At 49.6% G+C, this 12,522-nt stretch overlaps 1 protein-coding gene across 1 annotated transcript in view; it reads left to right on the top strand.

The window, feature by feature from the left end:
• ALPL (alkaline phosphatase, biomineralization associated) overlaps window positions 1–12,522 on the top strand; it is a 95,171-nt gene that overhangs the window by 40,597 nt on the left and 42,052 nt on the right. Inside the window, exons 4-6 of the mRNA XM_050931226.1 lie at window positions 2,266–2,381; window positions 5,985–6,159; window positions 6,802–6,977. Coding sequence (XP_050787183.1) covers window positions 2,266–2,381; window positions 5,985–6,159; window positions 6,802–6,977 — 467 coding nt within the window. The remainder of the gene's footprint in view (window positions 1–2,265; window positions 2,382–5,984; window positions 6,160–6,801; window positions 6,978–12,522) is intronic.

The raw sequence follows: 12,522 nt of genomic DNA, 5'->3' as shown, positions 1-12,522 counted from the left end.
CTGAGCATCATGGAAGTTTAGTGTCAAGTATCAGATGGGTAGCGGTGTTAGTCTGGATCTGTAAAAGCAGCAAAGAATCCTGTGGCACCTTATAGACTAACAGACGTTTTGGAGCATGAGCTTTCGTGGGTGAATACCCACTTCCTCAAATGTATGTAGCAGAAATTTCCAGGGGCAGGTATATATATGCAAGCAAGCTAGAGATAACAAGGTTAGTTCAATCAAGGAGGGTGAGGCCCTGTTCTAGCAGTTGAGGTGTGAAAACCAAGGGAGGAGAAACTGGTTTTGTAGTTGGCAAGCCATTCACAGTCTTTGTTTAATCCTGAGCTGATGGTGTCAAATTTGCAGATGAACTGAAGCTGAGCAGTTTCTCTTTCAAGTCTGCTCCTGAAGGTTTTTTGTTTTTTTTCTGCAGGATGGCCACCTTAAGGTCTGCTATTGTGTGGCCAGGGAGGTTGAAGTGTTCTCCTACAGGTTTTTGTATATTGCCATTCCTAATATCTGATTTGTGTGCATTTATCCTTTTCCATAGAGACAGTCTCTACGGAAAAGGATAAATGGACCCAAATCAGATATTAGGAATGGCAATCTCCTACAGGTTTTTGTATAACACTTCAACCTCCCTGGCCACACAATAGCGGACCTTAAGGTGGCCATCCTGCAGCAAAAAAAAAACTTCAGTACCAGACTTGAAAGAGAAACTGCTGAGCTTCAGTTCATCTGCAATTTTGACACCATCATTTTAGGATTAAACAAAGACTGTGAATGGCTTGCCAACTACAAAACCAGTTTCTCCTCCCTTGGTTTTCACACCTCAACTGCTAGAACAAGGCCTCATCCTCCCTGATTGAACTAACCTCATTATCTGTAGCTTGTGTGTGTGCACGCGCATGTGTATACACACACATATGCCCCTGGAAATGTCTGCTACATGCATCTGACGAAGTGAGTATTCACCCACGAAAGCTCATGCTCCAAAACGTCTGTTAGTCTGTAAGGTGCCACAGGATTCTTTGCTGCTTTTATGGAAGTTAGTGGGCATCCGTGGTGCAGCTTGCAGATTCAGAGCTCATGGTTATAAAAGAAATACCAGCTATAAAAATGTCACTGAGCTACCAAAAGAATGAAGGTGAATGCAGCAACACAGTTTATATTACAAGAGCACCCATTGCAGATAGAAGATGGGAGAGCAAACAGACACAGAAGGGTATGTCTACACAGCCTGCCTCTGAGCCCAGGTCAACAGAATTGGGCTTGTTCTACCACATTAGAAATAGCTGTGTAGACGTTCAGCTCGGATGGAGCTCATTCTCTGAAGTCTAAGGAGGGAGGAGGTCTACAAAACTATTTTTTTAGCACCATAGCACAAGCCCTTGTCTGTGGTGTGGTCTTGGAGGCTCGCTGCTGTGCGGTGCCACTAGCTGTGTAGATGTACCCAAGGTCACAGAACATGTCAATGGCAGAGCCAGGAATAAAATCCCTTGTGTCTGATTCCTAATCCAGTGCCTTGTCCCCTAGACCAGGAATAGGTCCCCTTGCCTACCAGAACAGTTAGATGAGAGCAGCTCCCTTGCTCTCCTTAGTCTTGTGTGACCGGTTCTCTAAGAAACTTGTCCCAGTGTGGAGATTTCCAGGGACTCTTTGAAGCTGAGAGTTGGTCACTGGAGAAAGCTGATGCCCATCTTCTGTGCGTCCTCACGTTGAAGAAGGGCCTTATATCAGTTTTGTCTGAACCTACGCAGGAAGAGAGGAAGCACCTAATACCCCAAAGTCTTTGACGAACTGGAACCATATATTGGTAACGGTGAAATAGTTTTGCATAGATTGCTTTTACTGTGTATAACACCCATGGGTTGGGACAATGGTCCTTAGCCCTGGACTTCTTTCAGGGGAATAGAAATGGGATGAAGAGCAAAATAAATGATATTGTGCAATGTTCTATTTTAATCCAGCAGTTAAAGGGTTTATTGTGTCGTGAGCATGGTTAATTTTAATGTGTCGTCTGATGTTTTCCTCTTGGGGCCAGGGGAGCCAAGCTCAGACAAAAAAAGAGGAATCATTAGTTGCAACAATGTTCTAGCATGCACCTGATCTGGAGACAGCTGTGTGGAGAAGCTGCTGGCGAGTCGGTTGGACTGGCTTTTCTGATCCCCTGCAATAGCTTTTAAGGAAGTCGGAGAGTCAGTGCTTTGCAATTCTTCAGTGTTGGGCACAGGTCACTGCTCTATGTGATTCATTCTTGCTTTGTCCAACTATCTGCTGCAGGCATGGGAGTCTCCACAGTCACAGCAGCTCGTATCCTGAAGGGACAGCTGCAGAACATGAAGGGGGAAGAATCCCTACTGGAAATGGACAAATTTCCTTATGTGGCTCTGTCCAAGGTGAGCCAGTTATTTTTGCCTGCCTGGCTATCTCTGGGGTATGGTTTGGCATGGGAGCAGGCTCTACAAGCTGGCTGGGGTGAGACAACCTGTGTGACTGAGAATCTACAGGAATCGGTCCTGGATTTCATAGCTGGGGCCAAGCTGTGGGACTGTGATGCTGCTCAGCCTGTGTGGGAATGTAGAGGAATGACTCTGGCCCAGCTTTTAAAGGAATGTACATGTTTCTGTGCACAGCCTTGCAACAACCTAACTGATTTAGGAGCCTAAATCCCAGTGTCTAAAGGCCTTTACAAAGCTGGGTCTGTGCCCACGGAGGTGCAAACCCAGCTCCACTGCTGCAGGGTTGGGGGGAGGGGCAGCAAGGATTGTACTTTTCCCCTGGCTCTTGCACCTTCAACTTGTTTGTGGTTCTCCCTGGGGTACGGCAGAAGGTTTCCCCCCAGCACCTGCTCCCCACCCCTCTCCTCTCATCACACACCCTGCCTAGTGTCAGAGCCCTGTCTCTGGGCCTCAGCTGCATTTCCCCAGTTGCTCAGTGGAAGCAGCTCAATTTGTTTCATCCTGGGTGCAGAAACAGGTAACTGTGGATAAAGCATCTGCCACGGCCATGGAACTGTCACTTTTCTCCGGGGAACTGGTCGCTTTGGGTTGCCTGTAGGGCATTCGCCACCAGTCCTTCCCTCCCACTCCAAATTATTTCTCTCAGGGGCTAGAGACTCCTCTGTCCTTGGTTCTTGCCAGCTCCCCCGCAGGAGGGGTGGGAGGAGAAGCTGGGAGACTAACACCTCTTTGTGGGCCTGTTGATGAGACTGCCCCTTTGTTGACCCCCGAGGCAGAATTGATTTCAGTGACCCCAGTGCCATCTCTCCAGCAGGTATTGATGAGTGCTGTAAATCAAACCAGCCGCAAATAGGCCACTGGCAAGGCAAAGATTTGTGCCAGCTGACTGACACATGCACGCCCAGGGCAGCTCCTCTCTGCCAGGAAGGAGTCTCTTAGAGACATTCAATTTCTCTTTGTTTGGGTTCATTCAAGTGATTGCAATTACATAGGGATAATGCCAGATTTACACAGGTCTTGGCCTCCCAGAGACCAGGAGAAGATTTATGGCAGAGAATACAGAGGTGTTGGGCCAACTTTGATGGCTTTTGGAAGTTTGACATTTGAAAGGGCTTTGGTTCAAGGGCAATTTTTAAAGGTTAGATTGTGGGAAAGCAGACTCCTGAAAGACCCTCTGCATTTGCACTCTGATCACAAGATCAACTTTTAAAACTGATCCTGAGGCTGCCAGGTTTGTGTGCGAGTGTGAATGTATGGTGGGGTCAGCATAGCTAGGGTTGCATTCAGATTTGCACATACCCACATATTTCTGATTTAAAATGACAACTGAGAATTTCAAGTTGCCTCCAGAATTGGGGTGTCCAGTTTGCATTAATTATGTCATGGATGGGACCCTGAGCATCCAAATCCCTCAGGCTGATTTGAAAATTAGCTTGAATACAAAGAGTTTATTTTCCTGATTTCTTATAACTGAACTGCTCTCCACCAAGCAAAGCCAAGAGAGCTGCTCAACCCATTGCCCGCTTCCATTCTCTGACCCTGTGGAGCAGGGGGATATAGTGATCAGTTTACAAGAAATCTGCTTTATTCTAAGTTCAGTTCCAACGGTCTGTGCATGACATGAGCTTCATGGCACTCCACCCAGACTGTCTGGGAAGCTCAGCCCTTGCAGGGAGAGTCCCTAATACCACAGGGCCAGTGCCTCATTTGCAGAGTGGCAGCTGTTCGGGTAAAACACTGTAGCTACGAGCTGCTCTTAAAAACAAACTTAAAAATTCCACCTCATTTCTCACAAATTGCTCTTTCCTGGAAACAAGTACCTGGCATTTGGGTGGGAAAAGGGATCCTGGCACCAGCATTTGCAGGGCTGTGCTCTTCACCCAGCCCATCTGCTGGCATGTGGCTGGCAATGGGTGGATGGCCTGACACTGAGACACCTGCTGTTGCTTCCCTGCTCTGATTCGATCCATGCTTGTGTCAGTAGTACGTCACCACAGTGGAGTGCATGGCAAGACCAGCCAGCTGTGTGCCAGAAGACAAGGGTGAGGGAGGACCCCCTTTGGAGGAAAACTTGCAAAAAATAAAGTTTGGTTTTTTTTATTTTAATTGAATAGGATCAAATATGTGTTGCCTAGTGTCCCTGCCCGGTGGCAGGCTGAAAATGTTCTGGGCTGAGTTAACACATGCATGGAGCTGAAAGGCAGGGATTGTGGGCACAGGTGATAGCACGAGGGTCTGTGCCGGTGAATGGGGATTGTGGGCCGCTGGGTGATATGCCAGCTCGCTCTTCTGCTGTGGGAGTCAAGCCTGAAGGCACTGGTGCACCCCCAGAGGTGCTTGAGGCAATCTCTCCCTTCCTGCTCACCGTTGAGCTCAGCCGGGGGAGGGGGAGGGGGAGGGGGAGGCCATCAGTGAGTGGAAGGCAAGGGGGTCATATCATCAGTGCTAGCAAGTGAAAGGGTTGAGAACATGGGCATCTCCCAAAGTTGCCCCTGCATGCTTCAGAGGTTGGCAGTTGGATCAATTTCCTAGCATCCTGATGTCACCGGTGAGCCCCATCCCATCAAGGGCAAAGGGAGTCTTGGCGCCAGTTCGACAGAGTTGAAAGGGGCCCACAGGGAGTCTGGGGCACCTGGCTAGTTAGGGTTTTGTCTGAAGCAATGGTTAAATGCCCCAAAGCTGGCTGTGGGTGGAGGTGGGGGAGAGAATCACAGAGCAGGAGAGCTGCCAGGCCTCGTTGGGAATGGGAGCATCTCTCGGGATGGACTTCAGCGTCTGTGACTGCCCCTATGGCAGGTTCAGGGCAGTCTCCTTGCAACCCTTGAGTTGCCATGGGGCAGAATCCGGACCTGGCATGAGTGGCAGTGTGTCTGGGCCCAGTCCAGCTTTGTGGCCTGTAGCGATGCAAGTTGTATACGTGGTGCGTGGAGCAAAGTAGTGAAACTTGCACCAGTTTGTGCACAAAACCAATGTAATTTACACGCTGAGAGGATGGATGGGAGGGAATCCAAGAAAAGCAGCACCCAGGAGAATGCTAGACAAAGCAATCACTCCTTTGTTAACGAGAGGGGCTGAGATAAGGAGACATCCACGCCAAGGCGCAGGAGAGATTCCACTCCTTTTTCACACCCACTGAATGCCAGCTGCATGGAGTATCTCTGCTTTCCCACACCTGTCCCGAGTGCCTTACGCCACCAGAGACCTTGCCATGGAATCTAGGCTTGAAGCCTGCATCAGTGCTGCCCCGAAGGCAGCCGGTGTTGCGATCTGTTCTTTGCCTGGGCGACTTGAATCCAGCTCCTAGTCATATAACACACCAGCCTCCCAAAGCCTGTATATGTTCATTGCCTTTCTCCTAACTCACCCCAGCTCCTTTTCCCATAGGCCATCAGCAGACCAGTCCCTGGTAAGTAGAGTTGGGAGGTTTGGGGCTGTTTCCTCCATGTGTGTTCTCGGGAGGAAAGGCAAGTGGCCAAGGCCTTGTGATGGAGGTTGCTGACGCTGGTCTTGTTCATTCTACCCTGCCATTCGTCCTTGCAGACCTACAACACCAACGCCCAGGTGCCAGACAGTGCAGGCACTGCCACCGCGTATCTCTGCGGGGTGAAGGCCAACGAGGGGACAGTGGGTGTGAGCGCAGCCGTGACCCGTGCTCAGTGCAATACCACCGCGGGCAATGAGGTCACATCGATTCTCAAGTGGGCGAAGGAAGCAGGTGAGCAAGTGGGCAGGGCTGTAAGGCGTCATGTGTGATACAGACCAGCTGTCTGGGCTGGGCCTAGTGTCCAGTGTATAGGGTGGGCAGGACAGGGGCATGGCCAGGATAAGTTGATTCATTTCATGGGTTTTTTGTTTCTGATATCCCTGTCCCTTAGAGCAGGACTTCCTGGATGTGTTCCCCTTCCAAAGAATGGTTGGGGGGGGGGGGGGTGGAATCCCCAACCACAGAAACAACCAACATGCCGAGGACACCTGAACCAAAGCATGTGAAGTTTCATCCTAAACTAATGGACAGTGTCCCCCTCCATGTATCAGCTGAAAAGAAATACCTGAGATGTTTTCCCCAGTGAAATCCCCATCTCCTGTCTGTTCTGGGCATATCCTATAGTGCCCCCTTTAGGGCTGTGGCTAGAAAATATGTCCCTCCAACATGATGGTGAACAAGGGGAAAATGATTGGTGAAGAGTGCACTGCATGATAGCATCCCAGAATGCTTTGTGTTCTCACCTACGCGGGTGTCAGTACAGCATGGTTACACTCAGATCAGGATCAGGCCCTTTAGAGCTCTGACCATCAAACCACCTATCACGCTCCCAACTCACTCATCCCACTGTTAACCCCTTCTCTCCTGCTGCAGGCAAGTCTGTGGGCATCGTAACCACCACACGGGTAAACCACGCCACTCCCAGTGCTGCCTATGCCCATTCTGCTAACAGGGACTGGTATTCTGATAATGAAATGTCCCCGGAGGCCATCCAGCAGGGCTGCAAAGATATCGCCCAACAGCTCTTTGACAACATCCCAGACATTGAGGTACAGTGTGGAGAAAAGCAGAGCCGGTGGATGACTAGCATTCTATTCTAGGGAGCTGGGTATAATATAGTGAGGGCTGGGATCTGTGGGAGCTGGCATTGATTAGACCATGAAATTGTAACATGGGTAAAATGTGTTCTGCAACCCCAGCTGGTAGCTGGGCCACATAGAAGAAAACAACCTGCTGTTGCTGCCAGTTAATGGAGCTCCTCCTTTTAGCACAAGAGGTAGAAGTATGTTCTGCAGTGCTGGAGGTTGTAGGTTCATACCTTGCTGCATACCCATGGGGGCTGTTAGAAAATCCTGCTGCCTGGGCAACTTTCAAACTGGACTGGACAAACACAATTATTGGGGGATGGATTAGGTAACCTCCTAGGTCTCTTGCCTCTCAGTGGGTGAACCCCTGCCTGCACTCAGCTCTGCTGGGGGTGGGGCTGACAAAGCTGGGGAGCCCTCAGCCAGCTCTGGAAGGAGGGGACCCAGCCATCTGTCCTGCTACTCCAAGCCAGACTAGTGCATATTAGATGCTGCCTGCTGTAGCATGTACATGCAGGCCAAGGGCTTGGACCACGCCCTCAAGCTGAGATACCCCGGGGGCAGGGGTAGTCTGACCACCCACTGCCCCACCCTGTGCCAGTGCTCAGGAAGATGCTGGGAGGGAGCCCTGCCCTGCTCTGGCTCAGGTACCCTAGGCTACCTGCCATACCTGTCCAGCAGAGGGCAGGATTAGTTAAAAAGGGTTGGATGGTCAGTTTGGATCAACACCCAGAAGTGTGGCTACTTCTGCTAGGCTTGACATGTCTGGGAACAGGGTTTGTCATGAGAGGCAGCCTGCTGCAATAAGAAGGGTGCCATTCTGGCAGGTAGCAAACTTTGACTTGCTCCTTGCTCCCCCATTGACTTGCTGAACTGGGGCGAGGGCTATCAGTGTGGGTGATGCAGGGTATTGCCCCTTATAGTGATGGAAAAGGACTGTTTCTGTTCTGTACCTGGGCTTTTGTCAGCTGGATTTGTACATTAGTGTTGTCCTGAGCACTGGTGTAAGATTCTCTCTCTCTGTCTCTCTCCAGAGAGAGAGAGACACAAACTATGGCAACTGAAAAACATTCCTCTGTATACTTATATCTTGGCTTGCTTTTACTTTGGACCTTGGAGAGTTCACTTAAATCTTCTTGTCAGTCAAGTCATGTCAGCATTGTGTACTTTGGAGCTGTGCAATGTGTCAGAGCAAATTGGTGTGTGTAAGAGAGAGAGACTGACCAACTGGTTGTCAGTTTTAGAATTAGGAGTTCTGGAACTTCCCTGACCCCTCTCAAAAACTTTTCACTTTCTACCCTTGATTCCTGGGGAAGAGCAGAGTCTATGGAAAATATGGGATAAATTTGTAGTAGGGTCAGATTAGTGGGAAGAAAAGATGGTGATCTGCTAAGCTCAGCCCATGTGAATCATCAAAATGAGACATTGTTTGCAGTAGATTATGCACATACTTATGTTTGTTTGCTAATAGCTGGGAGTGGGTGACAGGAGATGAATCACTTGATTACCTGTTCTATTCATTCCCTCTGAAGCACCTGGCATTGATCACTGTTGGAAGACAGGATAAGAGGCTAGATGGACCTTTGTCTGACCCAGTATGGCTGTTCTTATGTTCTTAAGTTCTTGTGCTGGATGACCTTGAGGAAGACCATTCCCCTCTATGTGCCTCAGTTTCCCCACCTGTAAATCAAGGATAATGGCCATTTCCTACCATGACAAAATGCTTTGAGATCGCTGCATGGAAAGTGCTGTACGTGACTGTGCTACACTGCATTGATAGCCCTTGCCCCAGTTCAGCGCCTCCAATCCCAACTCTGCCTGTGAAGGAGAGGCTCTGCAAAAATAATTAGAAACACTGAAATTATTTGCACTTCCTTGACCTTCTGTGGCTGGATTTGGATGAAGGTTTAGGTCGGCTTTTACCTTATCCAAACCAGTATGCCTTGCCCTAATGGCATCTAAGGGCTTATCTACACAGCAGCGCAGTGCAGAGTATGGGGAGGGGTGAATTGTAGAGTGCGCTAATGTGTCATGTTTTAACTGCCCCATGTAGACCCTGCTGGTGTGACCTGAAAGGTACCTAATGCACCTTGATGTAGTCCCATTTCAAACAGCTGCCATATAGACACACCCTAAGAGACCAAGTTGATTTCAGTGGCTTTTGTAAAGCAGGCTGAAGGAGAAGACCCTGGCAGCAACGGAGTGTGTTCCAATCTGGGCAGGACTCCCTTGCCACGTTACCTTCCTCTGAGAGTGATTAGTTGTTTGTATTGTGGTAGCGCCTAGATCCAGGATTCCAGTGCAACAGAATATAAGCTGGGTCCCTGGCAATCCAAGTTATTATCTACATCTTGCTCTGTCTTTAGTGCCCTAGAATAATAGAATAGCAGAGTTGGAAGGGACCTCAGGAGGTGTCTAGTCCAACCCCCTGCTCAAAGCAGGACCAATCCCCAGACAGATTTTTGCCCCAGTTCCCTAGGTGGTCCCCTCACAGATTGAACTCACAATCCTGGGTTTGGCAGGCCAATGCTCAGACTACTGAGCTATCCCTCTTGTTTTGGGGTGGGGGGCAGGACTGGGGTGAGGAAGTTAGGAGCAACATGGGAAAAGTACTACCTAAGCCTCCCCAAAATGCCATGAGCTCTACACTTCCTAGCCAAATGAGCTGTGTCTCACCCTTGGACCCAATGCGGTGTGCCACAATGGCTTAGGAAGCAGGAGAAGAGTGAAGGGAAGCCTGACTAGGCCCCATACAGCAATCCAAGGAACACTGACAATTAAAGACTTTCAGATTAATAACACAGGATCAACTGACTTATCTGGGCTCTGAGAAAACTGCCTGCTTTGCAGACACTGCTCTGCATCCTGGTGGAATTCACCCATCAGAGTTCCTTCGTCCCCCCCTCCCCCAAAAGCTGTGTGCTGGCTCTGCTCTACCCAACTTGCCTTCCTCTGGCAGCAATATTGCCAGCAAGGTGGCATCCGGTGGGGCTGTCTCTTGGCCCACGGTCCCAGGCAGTTAGTGTGGCAGAAGGAGGGATCCGACAGCTATCTAGCAGAGGCAAATATTGCAAGCTGGGCTCAATCAGGGACTGTGGCAAGTGAGAGGAGTTGGCTGAGAGTTCAGCTCGACATGGTGCTGGGCACCCCCCATCCCCGAGAAGCTTGGCGTGTTTCAGGATTGGGCCCTACTGAAGTAGTTCTGAAGCATCAACAGAATGACGATGTCCTTCCCCGAGCTTCCAACTTTGCTTCCGCGTGGATAAATAGCTGGTGGCTGCTGCTTCCTAGCGAGCATTTGGGATCCACCAGCCTGTCCTGGACTAATGGCTCCTTCCCTGATGGCAAAGGCATGAAGTGATTGTGTGAGTCTTTGACAATGAAAATGGCAGGGACTGAATGGGAAGTAAAGGGAATGTTCTTGGGGATCTGCTAGCCTTCTGTGTGACTCTTAATAAAGCAAATGTCAATGCTGGGGCCTGGAGGGCTGGTGTGGGCTACCTGGGTCCTCTCCTGAAAGGCTAAGATGGGGGTGGTGGGCTATCCAGGGGGCTGCCTGGAGGGGGGATAGAAGGCCACCTCTGCTCTCAAAAGGAACATTGGAAGCTAGGCCTGTGGGAGTACCTGCATGAGAGAGGCTGTTTCTCAGCAGGGCTCATAGCTTGGATGTGTCCCATGATATGGGGCTTCAGCTGTGTACGCTCAGGTGCTGGTATGGGGTGTTTCAAGATAAAGAGTATCTGGGCCAGGGATCTGTAGCTGCAAGGGCCATCAAAGCAACTTAGAAACTTCATTACAACCTCTGATCTTGGGCACTCTCATCTGCCAGGATCACAAAGGCACTGGCTTTTCAGCAAGATGGCCGTCTCTGCCACTGGGCTCAGCAAAATGGCTGCCTTTTTGCTTCAACTCCGAAGTGGTTGGTAGGGGAACAAGGAGGAAGCTACAGCCTCCAGCTGGTGCCAATGCTAGGGGCATATGTGACACTTACACCTTTTGGAGGGTTCACACTCTCTGTCCCATTGCTTGAACATCTCAGTGAGAAGACTGTCAGAACTGGCTGGCTGGATTTGGCTGCTCTGAGGCTTCTCGGGACAATTGTTGGTGCTTCCAAATCAAGGCTTTGTGTCTCAGATTCTGAGCACTGATCAGTCCTCTTTGTTGCCCTTGGGGTACAGGGAAATGAGGGGATCTGGCTCTTTCCACAGTGATCTAGCCCTTTGGCATCTCCAAATTGGATGATTATGTACTAGGAATGCTCTCTCCACATTGGTCTGACAAAACCCTGGTCTGTTGACCGTCAGGGGTCATGGGATCTCTGTTCTCTCAAACCCTTCCACAGGAACCAGAATGTGTCCCTAAATGCAAGACCTGTTCATGCAGAAGTAGGAGTGTCAATGCACAGCCTCTTCTGACACTGGTGTGCTTCTACTGTAGGAGAAATAGTCCCCCCAGCGCATATGAGGTGTAGAGGTATGTGTCAGGATGCGTTATTGAGTAGCACCTGTCTATAAGAAATTACAGAACAGCTTTTCGACAGAGGGTACACAGGCTTGGACAAAAAACCTTCAAATCCAGCTAATCATTTTAGCTGCATTCCAGGTTCAAGGCAGGAGAAACCACGATAAACATTGTGCAAAGCTGCTGTCGGCGAACTCTTGTTTACAAACCCGCCTCTCACTATGGCATTGATCCAGAGCAAAGAGCGGCCCCTACTTGATCACTTTCACCACTTCCTACAGCACATGGGCCTTTGTGGGAAGTGTCCCATCCTAACAGTGGCCTGGCTGGCTGACCAAGTGAGACCTGAGTTACTGTGGCACGTTTGAGTATGGCAGGGACCATCTTTCTATTGTGTGTGTGCACAGTGGGGTCTTGCTCTGTGGCTGGGCTATTACACAAATAATTACTAGTGGGCATGCTTAGGTGCTGCCCAGCATGGCTCAGAGCACCTTTTCCAGGTGCCATGGGAAGCTTAACTGTGTGTGTTTTGAGTCTCCTTGGTGAACAGAGTTTTGAGAACCACCTTGTGCCATGAGAATTGCTCAGATACACTCTTGGTATCCAGCATGGTCCTCTACTACCGGCAGTGGGTGAACCTCAGTGCCGGCTGCTCTGGATGTTTCTCTGAATCCTTTTGGTTGCTTTTCTGAGCCTGCTGGGTCCAGAGATCTGAACTCTGAAGGGAAAACAAATTTACCAAACTGTTTTTTTTTTTTTTTTTAACCCAAAACCTGTCTTCTACTCTGGCTGAAGTTTGGGTTTACCTGTGTTACTCCAGATATTTCATGCAGGTTAACCTTTATTGTAGATGGAGAGCAATAAAAATCAAGAACAAGCCACAGCAACATGTCCATGAGGGAACACAGGGCCAATCTCGGCTGGACCAGCCTGCGCTGAACGAGGCACAGGGCCAGATTTTCCATTGCTCTCAGTAAAGAGGGGAGTTCTGTGTGGTTTTCATTGGGAGCTGAGTAACTTTGAAAATCTGGCACTTCATTAAGGCACC

Source organism: Gopherus flavomarginatus, chromosome 21, assembly GCF_025201925.1.
Source record: "Gopherus flavomarginatus isolate rGopFla2 chromosome 21, rGopFla2.mat.asm, whole genome shotgun sequence".
NCBI classification, from domain to species: domain Eukaryota; kingdom Metazoa; phylum Chordata; order Testudines; family Testudinidae; genus Gopherus; species Gopherus flavomarginatus.
Note: the sequence above shows the minus strand (reverse complement) of the source record. Positions and strands in the feature narration are given on the sequence as shown.